The sequence below is a fragment of the Rhinatrema bivittatum genome, chromosome 3, assembly GCF_901001135.1.
Source record: "Rhinatrema bivittatum chromosome 3, aRhiBiv1.1, whole genome shotgun sequence".
Lineage (NCBI taxonomy): Eukaryota > Metazoa > Chordata > Amphibia > Gymnophiona > Rhinatrematidae > Rhinatrema > Rhinatrema bivittatum.
In genome coordinates this window covers 357,170,693-357,187,426 of record NC_042617.1, presented here as the reverse complement: position 1 = coordinate 357,187,426, position 16,734 = coordinate 357,170,693, and the positions used below count along the sequence as shown (strand labels likewise).

General features: G+C 43.4%; 1 protein-coding gene across 2 annotated transcripts in view; it reads right to left on the bottom strand.

Annotated features, from left to right (window-relative positions):
- Positions 1 to 16,734, bottom strand: part of MDN1 (midasin AAA ATPase 1) — a 765,271-nt gene that overhangs the window by 695,841 nt on the left and 52,696 nt on the right. For both annotated transcript variants that reach the window (XM_029595415.1, XM_029595414.1), the window contains exon 9: positions 1,423 to 1,537. In XM_029595415.1, the coding sequence (XP_029451275.1) occupies positions 1,423 to 1,537 (115 nt within the window). The remainder of the gene's footprint in view (positions 1 to 1,422; positions 1,538 to 16,734) is intronic.

The window sequence follows — 16,734 nt, the reverse complement described above, 5'->3', positions numbered from 1 at the left end:
CGCACTTTGAATAATGTGTACTATTCTGGTCGCCGCATCTCAAAAAAGATAGTTGTGATGGAGAAAGTACAGAGAAGGGCAACCAAAATGGTAAAAGAGATGGAACAGCTCCCCATTATTCTCTGCAGGGGATGGCAGGAAATTTGAATCAAACAGTTACCAACAAGAGCCCTGAAGTTGGTGGCTGGTGAAACAGATAAGTATGGGAAAATAAGAGTGGAAGCTTGCTGGGCAGACTAGATGGGCCGATTGGTCTTTTTCTGCGTTTCTATGTAGGTTAGGGCTGTTCAGCATGGAGAGAGACGGCTGAGGGGGGATATGATAGAGGTCTTTAAAATCATGAGAGGTCTAGAACGAGTAGAGGTGAATTGGTTATTTACACTTTCCGATATTAGGAGGAATAGAGGGCATTCCATGAAGTTAGCAAGTAGCACATTTAAGACTAATTGGAGAAAATTCTTTCATTCAACACACAATTAAGCTCTGGAATTTGTTGCCAGAAGATGTGGTTAGTGCAGTTAGTGTAGCTGGGTTCAAAAAAGGTTTGGATAAATTATTGGAGGAGAGGTCTATTAACTGCTATTAATCAAGTTGACTTAGGGAACAGCCACTGCTATTGGTGTTTGGGTACTTCCCAGGTTCTTGTGACCTGGTTTGGCCTCTGTTGGAAACAGGATGCTGGGCTTGATGGACCCTTGGTCTAACCCAGCATGGCAATTTCTTATGTTCTTAAATATATATTTTGAAAACATAAGAGCCAGGGGGATTTTTTTTTTATACACATTTTTCTCACTGATTTGTTGCTATTTTATTTATTTTTTTCTTTGGCTTTATTTTGCTTGTCTATTTACTTTAGTTATATTTTTTGTTATTTTTAAAAAAGTTAAAAAAAAATTTCTACTCTACTACCCAATCTTGTTTGTATTCGCCATATTTTACTGTAGCTTGCATATGCTATTTTAACTTTTTTATACTGTACTTGATTTTGTTTTTAACTATGCATGTTCCTTTCGTTGGCCACTTAGGACTACTCTCATAAGAGGCATATAAAACATAACTGAATTTTAGGCACACAGGTGAGAGACCAGCATTCCATATTTTATTAGAGAACTTATTTGATAAATGCTATTAAATTTAAGACCACGCTGACTTATAAATCTGGGTTTAATGAGTTTGGAAGGTGGACCTTTGTTAGAAAACAAAATACAAAGGGCCTCATGCCATTACATCCCATCAATAAGATTGTCAAAAGTGTATCAAGGATTATAACAAATCGCACACAGATTCTTAAATTAATTCAACTGCTGAATATAAAGTGACATAGATCCTTACTGAGAAACTTTTCAAGCTGTGGTTTCTCTTTCAACATGCCTCTCTCATATCTTACTATTCCATACCTTTGCCTTACTCTTTAGCACTTACCTCTTTCAGTTCTGCTTGGCTCATGTTGTCCAGCTGAATTTTGGTCCAATATTTGTCCAGCAACACAGCGTGGCTGTTCTGCTGCCGGTACCATCCACCACTGCTGCTGAGCAATCTGCAATTTAAGAATTAATTTCTTTGGGTTAAAACATAATTAAGCTGTGGAACTTGTTGTCAGGAGGCAGTGGTTGAGGCCTGAACTACAGTGTCATTTAAAAAAAAACAAAAAACTTTTTGTACAAAAGGTTTTGGAATAGTTAGCTAGGTAGATTTGGGGGCTTGTCATTTCCTACTTATGGGATGCATAGAAATAAAGGTTAAATAAAAACAAAACAAGAGGAAACCTTTTTATTGGACTAACAACGCATTTCTTGCCCAGCTTTCCAGAGTTAATACTCATGTCAGAATTCAAAAGAGCAAAAGATGAAGGAAATATAACGTAGTGTGGTTGCAATAAGTGAATCACAGAAGTCATTCCAATAATAGTGTGAACGGGGAAGGGAGGTTTGATGGTGACGAGGTGACAAGCAATATATATATTTTTTTTTATAGTTTATAATATGCTAGGAAACCTAGGTTTTTATGGAGTCATTTTTTGTGAACTCCAAAATGTTTGACCATGTGTTCCTGGGTTATTTTAAATTTCCTTTGATTTCTTTGGGAGTTATGTAGTTATTTTAGATCTTTGTTTTAATTTCATGTCATTTTATGATATTCATATACAAAGTCATCATAAAAACAAACATTTCTGCATTTTATTTTAAATTATGAATGATGTGTCAAACTGCTTTTATTGTATTTTTACTCTGTTAAATTTATATACTACATAATCAATCCTAATCATGTCATTAATGCAGTGGTCTGGTTCTGAAAATACTGCCCAGACAGAGATGTCCCTCTGGTCTTCGATCTTCTGCTGGTGTGACTTGACTCTGCATTGCACAGGTATGTGCCATTTTCTTCCAAGTTTGTTAAAAACTTGCTTTTAACTAAATTTTTGCTTCAAATTATGTGGTCGCCTGAAGGCCAATAACAGTGGATCAGGGAATGTTTCTTTCAACAATTCATCCCTCTGGGAGGAGTAGCTGTAGATCTTTTTTTATTCTTCTTAGTTCAAGCACTGGGTTTTATATAACTAAGAAGGGGTAAAAATTAGTAAAAAGCAGACTTCTAAAACTTAGAAAGAAGTAAAATGGCACCTACTTCTGCAATGTACTATTGCGGCAGGCATTGCCAATAAATATCACAGGACCCCATAATCATCCATATGAGAAAACCAAAACATTCAGCCTTCTACTCATGCTTTTCCTCTAATCTAGTGAACATTAATCAATGCAGAAAATGTGAAGCATGCCACACTGGTGAGACGGGCCAGGCAAAAATCAAATCCAGTTGTCGAGCTCAAACACCATAGGGGAGCACTCTTCAAAATCAGGCCACTGCATCAATGATCTTATGATCAGGATAATCAAAAGGGGAATTTAAAGCCATACAGCAACACAAGACTTTTGAAGTCAAAATGATCAGACACTCTGGAATTGAAAAGAAAAAGAAAAGACAGACCTAGGTTTCCTAACACATAATGAACAATAAAATGTTATTGCCTGTCATCTTATGATCACCCAAATCTCCCTCATTTCTTCCCCTCCACTCTTTTCATTGGAATGCCTTTTAATGAAGAAATTACTAACCTGATAATTTCGTTTTTGTTAGTGTAGACAGATGGTCTCAGGACCAATGGGTTACGTGCCCCCCTGCTAGCAAATGGAGAGTGTGTCAGATTTCAAAGATAACGTCACCCTAGATATACCCATGCAGTGACCTCAGCCTTTCAGTATTCTCTTCAAAAAGCCATTGTGGGCATATTATTGAAGAACCTGATTAGAATTTGGATACTTCATTAAAAACTGGAGACCGCAACTGTACTCAACCAACATAAGCACTGAAACCCAGCAATACTATAGATGCCCTGGACTGGGGATAGGGTAACTGCTTACCCGTAACCACATGGAATCGAGATTCACTTCATGGGCGATTCCTTGTTGCTTCTCCTGGGCAGCTGTGGACAGAATGCTGAGTCCATCCGTCTACACTATGGAAAATGAAATTATCAGGTAAGTAATTTCTCCATTTCCTAGCATGTAGCCAGATGGACTCAGGACCAATGGGATGTACAAAAGCTACTCCCAAACGGGACAGAAGGCTGCCCGCGGTCCTGTTAGCACCACCTTTGCAAAGGCTGCGTCCTCTTGGGCCTGGACATCCAGGCGATAGAATCTGGAGAAGGTTGCACGGAAGACCATGTTGCTGCTCAACAGATGTCGACAGGAGACAGCTTAGCTTCTGCCCGGGTCACAGCCTGGGCCCTAGTGGAATGAGCTTTGATCTGAAGGGGTAAAGTCTTCCCTGCCTCCATATAAGCTCCCATGACCACTTCCTTGATCCAGCGAGCATCATTGCTCACAAAGCCGCTTTGCCTTGTTTTCTTCCCCGGTGAAGGACAAACACCAGTTCTGAGCGTTCCAGGTACCGTACTACTCACGTTTAAGTGGCATAATAGGTGGTGGTCTTCCGTGTCCTTGCATCCATCTGGGGACAGTAAGATGGTCTGGTTCAGGTGAAACTCCAAGACTACCTTTGGTAAGAAAAGATGTGGCGAAGCTGCAACGTTCCTGGAGTGAACCGGAGGAACAGTTCCTGACATGACAGCGCCTGTAGTTTGAAGATATGACAGGCTGAGCATGTCGCCAAGAATACAGTCTACAATGTTAATAGGCATAGAGGCAGACTGCACAGTGGCCTAAAGGCCAGCCCTGCTAAGAAGTCCAGTACTAGATTGAGGTTCCTTAGGGGGACGGGACACTAAGGGTGGTCGGAGGTGTTTAACCCCTTTTAAGAAACAAGCCAAGTCCGGATGCAGACAGGCTGGTTCCGTTCACCTCTCCCCTGAAACAGGAAAGAGCCGATGCCTGGACCTTCAAGGAGTTGAGGGACAATCCTTTATTCAGGCTGTCCTGCAAAAATTCCAGAATCATGAGGATCTTGGTCATTTGTGGGGGCATCATGCCTCAAATATTTTCCAGATCCGTACGTACACCAGGGACATTGAGAGCTTCTGCGTGTGGAGCAAGGTCGCAATTAAGACCGCTGAATATCCCGGCTTCGTCAGGCAAGCCCTCTGAAGGGCAAGACTGTAAAACAGAATCAAGTTGGGTCCTCATGAAGGACCAGACCTTGTTGGAGAAGGTCCCTGTGCGGGGAGAGGCGAAGGGGACTCTCCACGAGAAGCCTCCGCATGTCTGCATACCATGGGCATTTGGGCCAATCCAGGGCCACCAGAAGGACCAATCCTCTGGTGTTCAATCCTGCAGATGACCTTGCATATAGTAAGTCCTCTGGCCAAGACTGGACAGGGGCATCGATCCTCTGGAAGCACTGATTTCGTCTGTGACTGAAGAATCAGGGTATCTTTGCATTGTGAGATGTGACCAGTAGGTCGATGGACGGGAGACCCCAGTGAACTATTGTAAGCTGGAAGGGTCTGGTTGACAGTGTCCATTCACCTGGATCCAGACTCTCCCTGCTAAGAAAGTCTGCTCTGATGTGGTCTTTTCCCGCAATGTGGGAGGCAGAGATCCCTTGTAGATTTAACTCTGCCCATTCCATAAGGGTGTCTACTTCCAGAGACACTTGAAGGCTTTTGGTTCCTCCCTGGCGGTTGATGTAGGCTACTGTTGCGTTGTCCAACATCATGCAGAGTGCCTGACCTTGAAGCCTATGGCTGAACTGCATGCATGCTAATCTGACTGCTCTTGCTTCCAGGCGGTTTGTGTTTCAGCGCGCCTCTTCCTTGGTCAATCGCCCCTGGGTTATCAATTCCTAACAGTGAGCTCCCCATCCTCGGAGACTCGCTCCATTGTGAGAACCATCCATTTCAGTGGGGACAGGCTTACACCCTTGCTTAGGTGAGCTTCCTGTAGCAACCACTAGAGCCAAAAACATGCTTCCATCGGTAGGTGGAGGTGAATCAAGTAGTCTTCAGACAGTGGGTTCCAACATGACAGTAGTGAGCGCTGGAGTGGCCACATGTGTGCCCTCGCCCATAGTACTACTTCCAGGGTTGACGCCATGAGGCCGAGGTTCTGGAGGTAGCTCCACACCCTGGGGCACATAGTGTTCGTCAACCGATGCACTTGGCACATCAGCTTCCTTATTCTTGAGGGAAGGAGGAAGACCTTGTCCCGCTTTGAGTCGAACTGGACACCCAGGTACTCCAAGGACTGGGAGGGGTTGAGGTCGCTCTTGTCCATTTTCATGACCCAAGTTTTTGTAGGAGGGGCCTGACTCTCCTGGTCACCTGGAGGCTCTCTTCCAACGACTTCTCCCGGATCAGCCAGTCTAAATAAGGGTGCAACAAGATCCTTTCTTTCCTCAGTGCCACCGCCACAACCATCATAATTTTGGAGAATGTTCTGGGGGTGGTTGCCAGGCCAAAGGGCAGCGCCCGGAACTGGTAATGGCAGCCCAGTACCACAAAGTGTAGGCAACACTGGTGGTCTTGACGGATTGGGATATGAAGGTAGGCCTCCGAGAGGTCCAGGGAGGTTAAGAACTCTCCCGGTTGTACAGCTATTATGATGAAATGAAGAATTTCCATGCGGAAGAGAATTATCCGCAGAAGATTACGGATGCTAGAGATCCAAAATGGGTCTGGTTGACAGTGACCCCTTCTTCTTGGATACGATGAAATAACACCCCATATTTACTTGGGATGCAGATACCGGGGTTATAGCCCTCAGACTGAGGAGCCTTAAAGTGGATTTCACTGCCAGTTTTTTGTGCTGGGAGTGGCAAGGTGCATCATGAACATGTCCCGAAGGATGCCATGAAATTCCAGAGCGTATCTTTTTCATATGATGTCCAGTATCCACTTGTCAGAAGTGATCTCGACCACCGCTGAAAGAAGAGAGATAGTCTGCCCCTTATCTAGTCTTCCCATGGATGGGTCGGCCAAACTTCATTGGGAATTTCAGGTTGACCTTGAGCCCAAACCCATTCCATTTTTTGGTTGTCAGTTCTGAAAGGACTGAGACCTTAAGAACATAAGAGCATACCATACTGGGTCAGACCAAGGGTCCATCAAGCCCAGCATCCTCTCTCCAACATTGGCCAAATCAGGCCATAAGAACCTGGCAAGTTTCCAAAAACTAAGTCTATCCCATGCTACCATTGCTAGTAATAGCAGTGGCTATTTTCTAAGTCAACTTAATTAATAGCAGGTAATGGACTCCTCCTCCAAGAACTTATCCAATCCTTTTTTAAACCCAGCTATACTAACTGCACTAACCACATCCCCCTGGCAACAAATTCCAGAGTTTAATTGTGCGTTGAATGAAAAAGAACTTTCTCTGATTAGTTTTAAATGTGCTAGCAGGGGAGAACATAACCCATTGGTTCTGAGTCCATCTGGCTACACGCAAGGAAAAACTCATTTATGGCAATCACACTACTCTACTTCCTGGTAATGCCATCTTTTGTACATCTGAATTCTGGCCTGAGGAAGAGAGAGTATTGGCTCTGAAAACTAGTCAACAATTTTATTAAGTTAATCCAATAAAAAGGTATAGCCTTGTTTGTATTTAATATTTCTCTGCTTTCAAGTGAACCACCACAGCAGTCAAAATACTTACTTTTGAGAGTGAACAACAGAGAATGGATTTCCTGATGTGGTAGATATTTCCAAGTGGCCTGGTCAAAACACACTATGCTTGGCTCAATGGACCTTTGGCCTGACCCAGCAAGCACTTTTGTCAATTACAAAAAAAAGATATTGTGTCTGAGCTAAGGTCCATCAAGTCCAGTATCCTGTTTCCAACAGTGGCCAATCCAGGTCACAGGTACCTGGCAGGATCCCAAAAGGTCGACAGATTCCATGCTGCTTATCCCAGAGATACTCGTAAGCAGTTAATTTCCCCAAGTCCACCTTAATATGGACTTTTCCTCCAGGAACTTGACCAGACCTTTTTTAAACCCAGCTAATAGCTTTTATCACATCTTCCGGTAACAAACTCCAGAAGTTAATTATACTTTGAGTAAAAAACATTTTCTATTTAACTTATATGTATTACCTAGTAACCTCATTATGTCCCCCCTAGTTTTTGTACTTTCTGAAAGAGTGAAACGATTCACATTTACTCATTCCATAGCACTTATTTTATAGACCTCTATCATATTTCCCCCTCAGCAGTCTTCTCCAAACTGAAGAACCCTAACCTCTTTAGCCTCTCTCCTCAGACAGGACTCATTCCATCCATTTATCATTTTAATCACCCTTCTCTGTATCTCTTCTAAGTCCACTGTGTCTTTTTGAAATGCAATGACCAGAACCTCACAGTACTCAAGGTGTGATCATACCATGAGCAATACAGAGTCTATGATATTCCCTGTTTTCTTTCCTAATAATTCAAAGCATTCTATTTGCTTTCTTGACCTCTGCCACACACAGGTCGATACTCTAAGGCCGCGGTAGAAGAGTGCGGCAGTGCCTGGCGCACCCTCGTTCCCCGCACGCACAGTTCTCTTCACCTACCGCTCGATACTCTCTTCTAATTGCATGCAAATGCATGCCGCGTCTGCAAAGTGTTAGGGAAGCGTTAGGCCCGCGCAACCCATTTTACTGTATAGAGCGCCTATACAGTATCCTGGGTGCTCAGGCCTAACGCTTCACAGCCACGCTGGTATCTGTCATTTCAAATGTCATTTGAAATGACAGATACCAGGAAGTCGGGATTGCCGTCCCCCTCCCGAAGCAAAAAAAAAGTGAAAAAAAAGTTGCGAGAGAGGGGAGAGGACAGCAATCCTACGCTCGGCGACTTACTTTTGCAGCCCCCCTCCGGACATCGTGGCTTCCCCCATGCCAGTTCCCCCTCCCTTCCTCCCGAAGCAGGGCGCGAAAAGCGCGAAGCGACTTACTTTTGCAGCCCCCTCCGGACATCGGACGACCTCTCCTGCCTCCAGCTGGGAGGGGGGGGGGGGCTGCGGCGCAAGGAGAGAAGACGCAACTTACTCCAGCCAGCCCCCACTTCGGCAGCTCCCCTTCGGCAGCCCCCCTTCGGCGGAGACGGCAGTGTAAAGCGAGACGGACCTTCGGCGGAGACGGCACTGTAAAGCAAGAGACCGCGGCGCAAGGAGAGGAGGAGACAGACGATGCAACTTACTCCAGCCAGCCCTCCTCCGGACAGTGGCTCCTCTGCCTCCCAGCTGCCGGCGAAGATAGACGCCCGAACGGGTAGGCCCCTCGTGCAATTTGACCTCAAGGCGTGACGTCACGACGTTTGGAGTCACGGCATGCGACGTCACGCCTTGAGGTCAAATTGCACGAGGGGCCTACCCGTTCGGGCGTCTATCTTCGCCGGCAGCTGGGAGGCAGAGGAGCCACTGTCCGGAGGAGGGCTGGCTGGAGTAAGTTGCGTCTTCTCTCTCCTCCTCTCCTTGCGCCACGGTCTGTCTCGCTTTACAGTGCCGTCTCCGCCGAAGGTCCGCCGTGGTCCGTCTTGCTTTACACTGTCGTCTCCGCCGAAGGGGGGCTGCCGAAGTGGGGCCGCATTGGATTTTTTTTTCGCTTCGGGAGGAGGGAGAGGCTGGGGCTACCCCGGAGACCGGCACCCATGGACGCGACCAGGGCAGGTGAGCCGGGGCTGGGGGAAAGTTTGCCGCTTACCCTTACTCCTGCCTCTAACGTAGGGGTAGGAGGTAAACAGGTTAAACGCGCGGCAAATCGGCAGGGAAAAAAAGCGATAGTCGGAGCGCGCGTCACAGTATCGGAGGGGAATAGCTAATTCCTTCGTTATACAGCTAATTCGTTCATTTACATATCATTTACATGCTGCGTGCGGGAAAGGTTATGCGTCTGTTTTAAGAAGCGCTAAGGACGCGTGAAACTGGAGACTGGATCACCTTACGCGTCCGAATTGTGCGCTCCCAGCACATTACAGACAGGAAATCTTCAACCGCATGTTACAGTATCGACCCGACAGTGAGCAGAGGATTTCATGACATCTAATCCTTTTCCTGGGTGGTGACTCCCAGTGTGGAACCATGCATTGTGTAGCTATAATTTGGGTTGCTTTTCCCAATGTGCATCACTTTGCACTTGTCCACATTAAAATATCTGTCATTTGAATGCCCAGTCTTGTTGCAAGGTCCTCTTACAATTTCTCACAATCCTCTGGCTATATAACAACTTTGAATAATTTTATATCAGCAGCAAATTTGACTACCTTGCTCTTTGTTCCTTTCTCTAGGTCATTTATAAATATGTTAAAAAGCAGTAGTCCCAGTACAGGATCCCTGGGGCACTCCACTATTCACCTTTCTCCATTGAAAAAGTTGACCATTTAGCCCTACTCTGTTTTCTATATTTTAACCAGATCTCAATTCACAACAGAACACATATGGCTATCCCTCTGAAGAATAATTTCAAGAGTTTCTCATGAGGTACTTTGTCAATTGCTTTCTGAAAATCCAGACACTGTATCAACTGGCTCACCTTTATCCACAAATTTATTCATGCCTTAAAAAAAAAAATCTGAACCCTAATCACAAAAATGTTGCCAAAATGTGAGTAGATCCAATTATATCAATGCAATAAACTCACAAAAAAGTAAGTAATTAGACCAAATTCTTAAATACTCATGTTCATTTACCAATAGGACACAAAAAAAAGTCTCAAAAAATATATTCAAGGAGAAGGTGGTAGTTTCATATCATTTAAGTAGGTACCATCCCAGTTACCTTCAAAACTTTTAATCATTAACTAGCCACCAACCTCCAGAATGCTGGCGCACGGAAGAACATATTGACAGCGGCACAAGATTTTGTGGGTTTGGGTGAGCTGAACCCCTGAGGAAGGATATCTGAAACTTGGCCATGTTGGGGAAAAGGATTTGCTATCCGACTATTGGAGACGAGTTATAGGAGCCTTTGGGACAACATCCGCTTATGTGCAGTTAAGTCCAAAAAAAAAAAAAGAAAAAAAATTGCAAAAGAACTGTTTGAAAGTTTTGAAACATTACTACAAGTGTTTTAGGATACAAATTTTCGAAAGAAAAACAAAGTTTTGTACCGTGTTTTTATAGCACTGATTTTGAATTAAAGATTATTTTTGCACTTCATGAGAAGAGATTTTGAAATTCACATAAACATTTTGGAGGTTGGTGTCTAGTTAATGATTAAAAGTTTTGAAAGTAACCGGGATGGTGCCTACTTTCATGGTATGAAACTACCACCTTCTCCTTGAATATATTTGAGACATTTTTGTGTCTTATTGGGAAACGAACATGAGTATTTAAGAATTTGGTCTAATTAATTTTGTGAATTTCTTGCATTGATTAAAAAAACAATCTAGCAGATTGGTGAGACAAGACTTCCCTTGGCTAAATATGTTGGTTTTGTCCCATTAAACGATGACTATCTATAGCAGAGCTTTCCAAACTGTGTGTCGGGACACGTTAGTGTGTCGCCTGCAGTGTGCAGGTGTGTCGCGCAAGCCCGGTCAACTCTGATGCGAGTTTGGGCTTTTTATTTTTCTCTAGAGATTCACTTTTTTTTTCAGTTTATGGGTTGCTTATTATTGGGTGATTTTTGCTGTCAATCGCGTTTTTTGGGGGGGCTTGGTGGGTGGAACGAGCCCAGCCATCCTTGCATTGGCTGCTGCTGCCGATGAGGCCTGGCCATGAGGAGTACTGACTGCAAGCAGCAGTGTCTGGTGATCATGGAAGGGAGTGAAGCACTTAACTGGCAACAATCAAAAAGACGAGGTACATGAGTGTGGGGGCCAGACATGTGCTGGGGGGAGAGAGATGAGTGAGTGGGGGGCAAACGTGCTGGGGGGACAGACATGGGCTTGAGGGGGAGAGATATGAGTGTGTGGGGGCCAGACAATTTGTTTTATTATTGTTTCTCATAAATTATAACAATAACATGAATCTTGGAATATATATTTTTAATATAAATTTAAGGTTTTCATGAGATAGGTTGTGTCGTGAAACATTTTATTTATGTATATATTTAAGGAAACATACATAAATTGTCGAAATATGTTTCGTTCGTTTAACCTTTAACCTCTGGTTTACTAGTAGACTGAATTACCGTGTCGTGAAATTATGTTTGTCTAAAAAGTGTGTCACCAACATGAAAAGTTTGGAAAGCTCTGATCTATAGGTTAAGTAATTTTGTTCTTTAAAACAGTTTCAACCATCTTTCCCTCACTGACTTCAGGCTCACCAACCAGTCTGTAGTTTCCAGGATCACATCTAGAACCCTTTTTCTTTTAAATTGGTCTAACATTGTTGGCTACCCTAATATTCAGGTACCATAGCCAATTTTAACAGTTTACAGATTACTAATATGTCTGCAATTTCATTTGGTACTCTGGAATATATACTATCTGGGCCAGGTGATTTTCTACTCTATTTTATCTATTTTCCCTATTACATCTTCCAAGTTCTCTGAAATGTTTCAGTTCCTCTGAATCATCTTTAAATATCACTTCTGGCATGGGTATCTGCCTTACATCTTCCTCAGTAAAGACTGAAGCATTCATTTAGTCTCTCTGCTATAGCCTTGTCCTCCCAAAAGAGGTGGTGAAACAAGAATAATGGAATTCAAAAGGTTGTGGGGCAGAGGAACCCTGCTGGCTAGAGAATGGAAATGAAGAAATGGGGTAATTTCTACCACACCTAAAGTTTACATTATTGCTTGGTGGTAGCCTGCATAGAGCAGCAGCTGCTACCACATTTAATGAAATGCTTGGGGGTAGCCTGCATAGAGCAGCAGCTATTACCATAAAAAAATAAATGAAAAAAAACTTACTGGGCAGACTGGATGACATTTTTGGTCTTTATCTGCTGACATTTACTAAATTACTATGTAGTGCCCCTTTTACCCAATTACCTACTGACTGGCTCGCAGGCATTTTGCTTTGACTATAACTGAAAAACCTTTATTATGAGAGTTTTTGCTTCCACAACAAGCTTCTTTTCAAATTCTGCTTTTGCCTCTTATTAATGCTTTGCATCTAACTTGTCAGTGCTTATGCTGTGTCCTCCTTTCAGATTTCTTTTCCATTTTTTGAAAGATATATTTGTGGCTATAATAGCCTCTCCTCCCACCTTGTCATAATGCCTGGAGTCGTTTGGCCTTCCCTTCCACCTTTTTTTAATGCATGGAATACATCTGGCACGGGCCTCCAAGATTGTATTTTTAAACAGCCATACTTCTTTGTAGTTGCTCCTTTCAGGTTTTCCCTAACCATTCCTTCTCATTTTATCACAGTCTCCCTTTTGAAAGTTAAATGCCATCACAGTAGATTTCCTTAATACTCTCCCTCTAATTATCAAATTATTATATAAAGTTTGACCATGTTATGACAACTATTGCCACATGGCCCCAACACCATTACTTCTCGCACCAAATCGTGCGTTCCACAAAGGATTAGATGTAAAATAGCTCCCACTCTTCTATTCCTGTACCAGCTGCTCTTTTTCATCTAGAAAAGTCACCCAATATTACTGTACTACTAATTTTGTTAGCTTTCCCTAATTTATTAGCATTTCATCGCCTGCCTGTTCATTCTGGCCAAGTGTACAGTAGTGCACTCCCACTGCAATTCTATTCCCCTTCTCTCTACAAAGATTCTCTAATTCGTTTGTTTCCTGCAGAACTTTTATCCTGCTGGACACTAGGCCCTCTAACATAGTGCCATCCCGCCACCAATTTAATTCATTCTACCATTGCAATATAATGTGTACCCTAGTATCACAGTCCCATTGGTTATCCTCCTTCCACCAGACCAAACGCTATCTACCTCTCCATTCAGTGCGATGCATTCTAGCTTTCTTTTTTTTTTTTTTTTTTAAAAAGGCTTCTAGCATTTACAGACATTTCAAAGTATGTTTTTGTTTATATTAACTAGCTCATCAGTTGACATGGCTAATTTGGAATCTTTCTGCTTTATACATGCCAATGCAATACCGTGCACTAGCCCGATTAGACACATCCATAAGCCCCAAAGCAAAAAACGATCACATGCAAATTCATGATGAGGCTGTTATTCCCCCACCCCCCCAATGCACCAAAAAAAAAAAAAAAAAGCGTGCACCCAACGCACACATTTCTACCCTCAAAAATTAACACCTGCCCCGGAGCAAGCATTAATTCTTGAGGAGCCCAAAAAGTTTACAGAAAAAAAGAACACTGCTTTTCTGAAGTTCCTCAGACTTAATATCGTGGTGATATTAAATTGGAATACCAAAAGAGGCTAACCTAAAAAAAAAAAAAAAATTTTTTTTTTTTTTTTTTTTTTTTTTTTTTTAAAGTGCACCAGCAGTCAGGATAGGAAAAGGGACGCTCAATTAAATGAGAATTCATTTTCCTAACCTGTGGCTCTGCTGTGGATCAGCTGAATGTTCCCAAAAACCAACTTGTACAAATAAAGGTTTTCGAATGCAATGAACTGTAGAGACAGGAATGAGGGTGACCAACTGCCTCTCCACACACCCTCTTCCCCCCTATCCTTTCAATTTAATAACTCAGAGCCCTTTTAATTACCCTTAGAGGCACTTGCTTTTTCCCCTACTGCAATCTCCCAACATCCCAAACCTTTGAGGTGACCCTAAGAAAAAGAACCAAATACTCCATTTCAGTCTGCAGTTGCCCCTTGCATTCAAGTGCATTTCCCCCTGCATGAGACTGGCTCAAATCCAGCAGGCGCCCTGCTACAGTCCAACTTCCATTCCTCCCCACCAGTCACTCTCGTACTTTTACAAATTTTGTTCTTGGACCCAAAGAATTAACATTCCTGCCCTATTTTTTTTTTTTTTTTAATACAGTCTACAATTTTGCTTCATAAAAAGTCACTTTTAAAGGACCAGTGTATTGATTATGCTGCCCAGGATGTTGTCACTTGTTTAAAAACAGTTTGAACTATTTGAACACCCACATGAACCTGCACAATGTTAACATAGTTCTGCTATTATCCTATTCTAAGCCTACTTCTCTTTGCAGTATTCAGCGCCCGCTTTCCTAACAGGCCCCCAGGCACCTCTCCTGGGGGCACCATGCTGTCCCCTAATTGATTGACTGCACGCGCCCGGGAAAGGCCAGCTCTCCACAGCCGTCCACTAATTAAGAAAACGGACGCTGAATCTGCATCTGTTTTCCTAATTGACGCACAGCCACGGGTTCGTGAAACGGATGCTGGTTAACTGAGAGTGTTTCCCGAACCTGACCGTCAGCCTTTTAAATTTTTTTTTTTTTTTTTTATCTTTCCTTCCTCCGACTTAGTATCACCACGATATTAAGTCTGAGGATGTACAGAAAAGCAGTATTTTCTGCTTTTCTGTACAACCTTTTGGGGTGCTCAGAAATTAACGCCTGCTCCGGGCAAGCGTTAATTTCTGAGTGCAAAAATGTGCGTGTTGGATGCACTTTTTTTTTTGCATTGGTAGTGAATACCTAATAGTATCATTCACATGAATTTGCATGTGATGAGCGCTATTAGTTTTCCAGTGCGTTGGATGTGCTTTGTGGAGGCGTTAATCCTCATAGCTTAAGGGGTTGTGGACGCACCTACTCAACCTGCATCCAATTGCGGGTTAAACAAAGAGTGGTAGTGAGCATATATAGTACAATACTAAAATAAAAATCCTAAGAGAAAAAGGGCAGGATAACAGAACTAAGGAAGAGTATGAAAATGCAGCTTATTTAAATTCTCTTTGCACAAGATATAAGTCTCCTCTTTTTCGGATTCTATAACCTTGAGCATAGCCTGTGCCCTGCTACATATTCTAAAGCAGTGATGGCCAACCTTTTGAGCTCAGTGTGTCAAAATTCATAAAAAAAACCGAGCATAACTCGGGTGGTGTGTCACTTCTAGAAAAATCCATAATTGTGATATTTGTAGCTCTAATTAATAACAAGTTATAATTTTAATATATGTACTGTATTTATTAATAAAGCAAAAACAAATAATTCTTTACCTTGCCTGCTTAGTGACTTTTTTGTTGCTGAATTTCGTCTGCTAAATCTTCAATTAAAACACTCTCTCCCCCTCCACCCCCCCACCCCCCCTCCCTCACAAACTCTTACTCCCCTGGATTTTCTCATACACACTCATGCTCTCACACTCACTGGCTCCCTCACATACACACAAACACACACACCCAGGCAGGCTCCCATTCATTTTCACACCACTCCCGCTCCATCCTCCAGGCAGACACCAATTCATTCTCACACACACAGACCCCCAGGCAGGCACCCATGCATTCACACACATACACCCCCAGGCAGAGTCCCATTCATACACATGCACACACTAAAGGCAGACCCCCCTCTCTTTTGCCAGCAACCTCGGAACCTCTCTCATTCCTCTGCTGCCACTGTCACTGCTGCCACATGACTATTGGGGATGTTACTATTCTTGCACATTCCCAAAGATTACATGTGCCAATCACTAAAAATATATATATTTTTTTTTAACCTTTGCTGTCTGATCTTAGTTTTCTAATTGATTGGTCACAGGCTTTTTTTTTTTTCCACCTTCCCTTTATTTTTTTTTTTTTTGCCAATTCCTTTTATATTGTCTTTTTTTCTGTTTCTTTTCTCTCCATCTTCTTCCCTCAAACACACAGTCAGGTTCTCATTCTCACATGCATTTCTCTCTCACACACACACAGGCTCTCACTGGCACATGCTGTCTAACTCTCACACACACAGGCTCTCTCTCACTCCCACATGCTGTCTTGCTCAAGCACATGCAGTCTCTGCAAACATTCAGGTCCTCACTCTCACACACAATCTCTCAACTCATGTCATACACTCGCGCACACACACACAGACCCTCAGCCTCTCTCTCACCTCTGGGCCTCCTCTTCGCGTGTCGCGCAGGATGGGCTCTGCAGCGGCCCTGCTACTGGGCTTCTTCCTCTTCTCGGGCCGCTGCGATTTGAGATTCGCGGCGGCCCGTAAGTGCAAGCGATGCTCCTCTTCTGCACGCACTGATGCTTCACCTCCTTCCTGCCCACGCGGCTCCGGCAACGTTTACTTCCGGGGCCGCACAGGCAGGAAGGAGGAGGAGCATCAGCGCGTTCAACACGATCTTTTTCTTTGGGCTGTGGTGAAGTGAGCCTCACCACGGCCCTGCCTATCTGCCTGTCGCTGCGCCGCATGCGCCTCCCTGCGCCCTGGGGCATTGGGGGGGGGGGGGGGCTGGAAGGATACTAAAAAACTAATTTTAAAGGGTTGGCGCAGCCG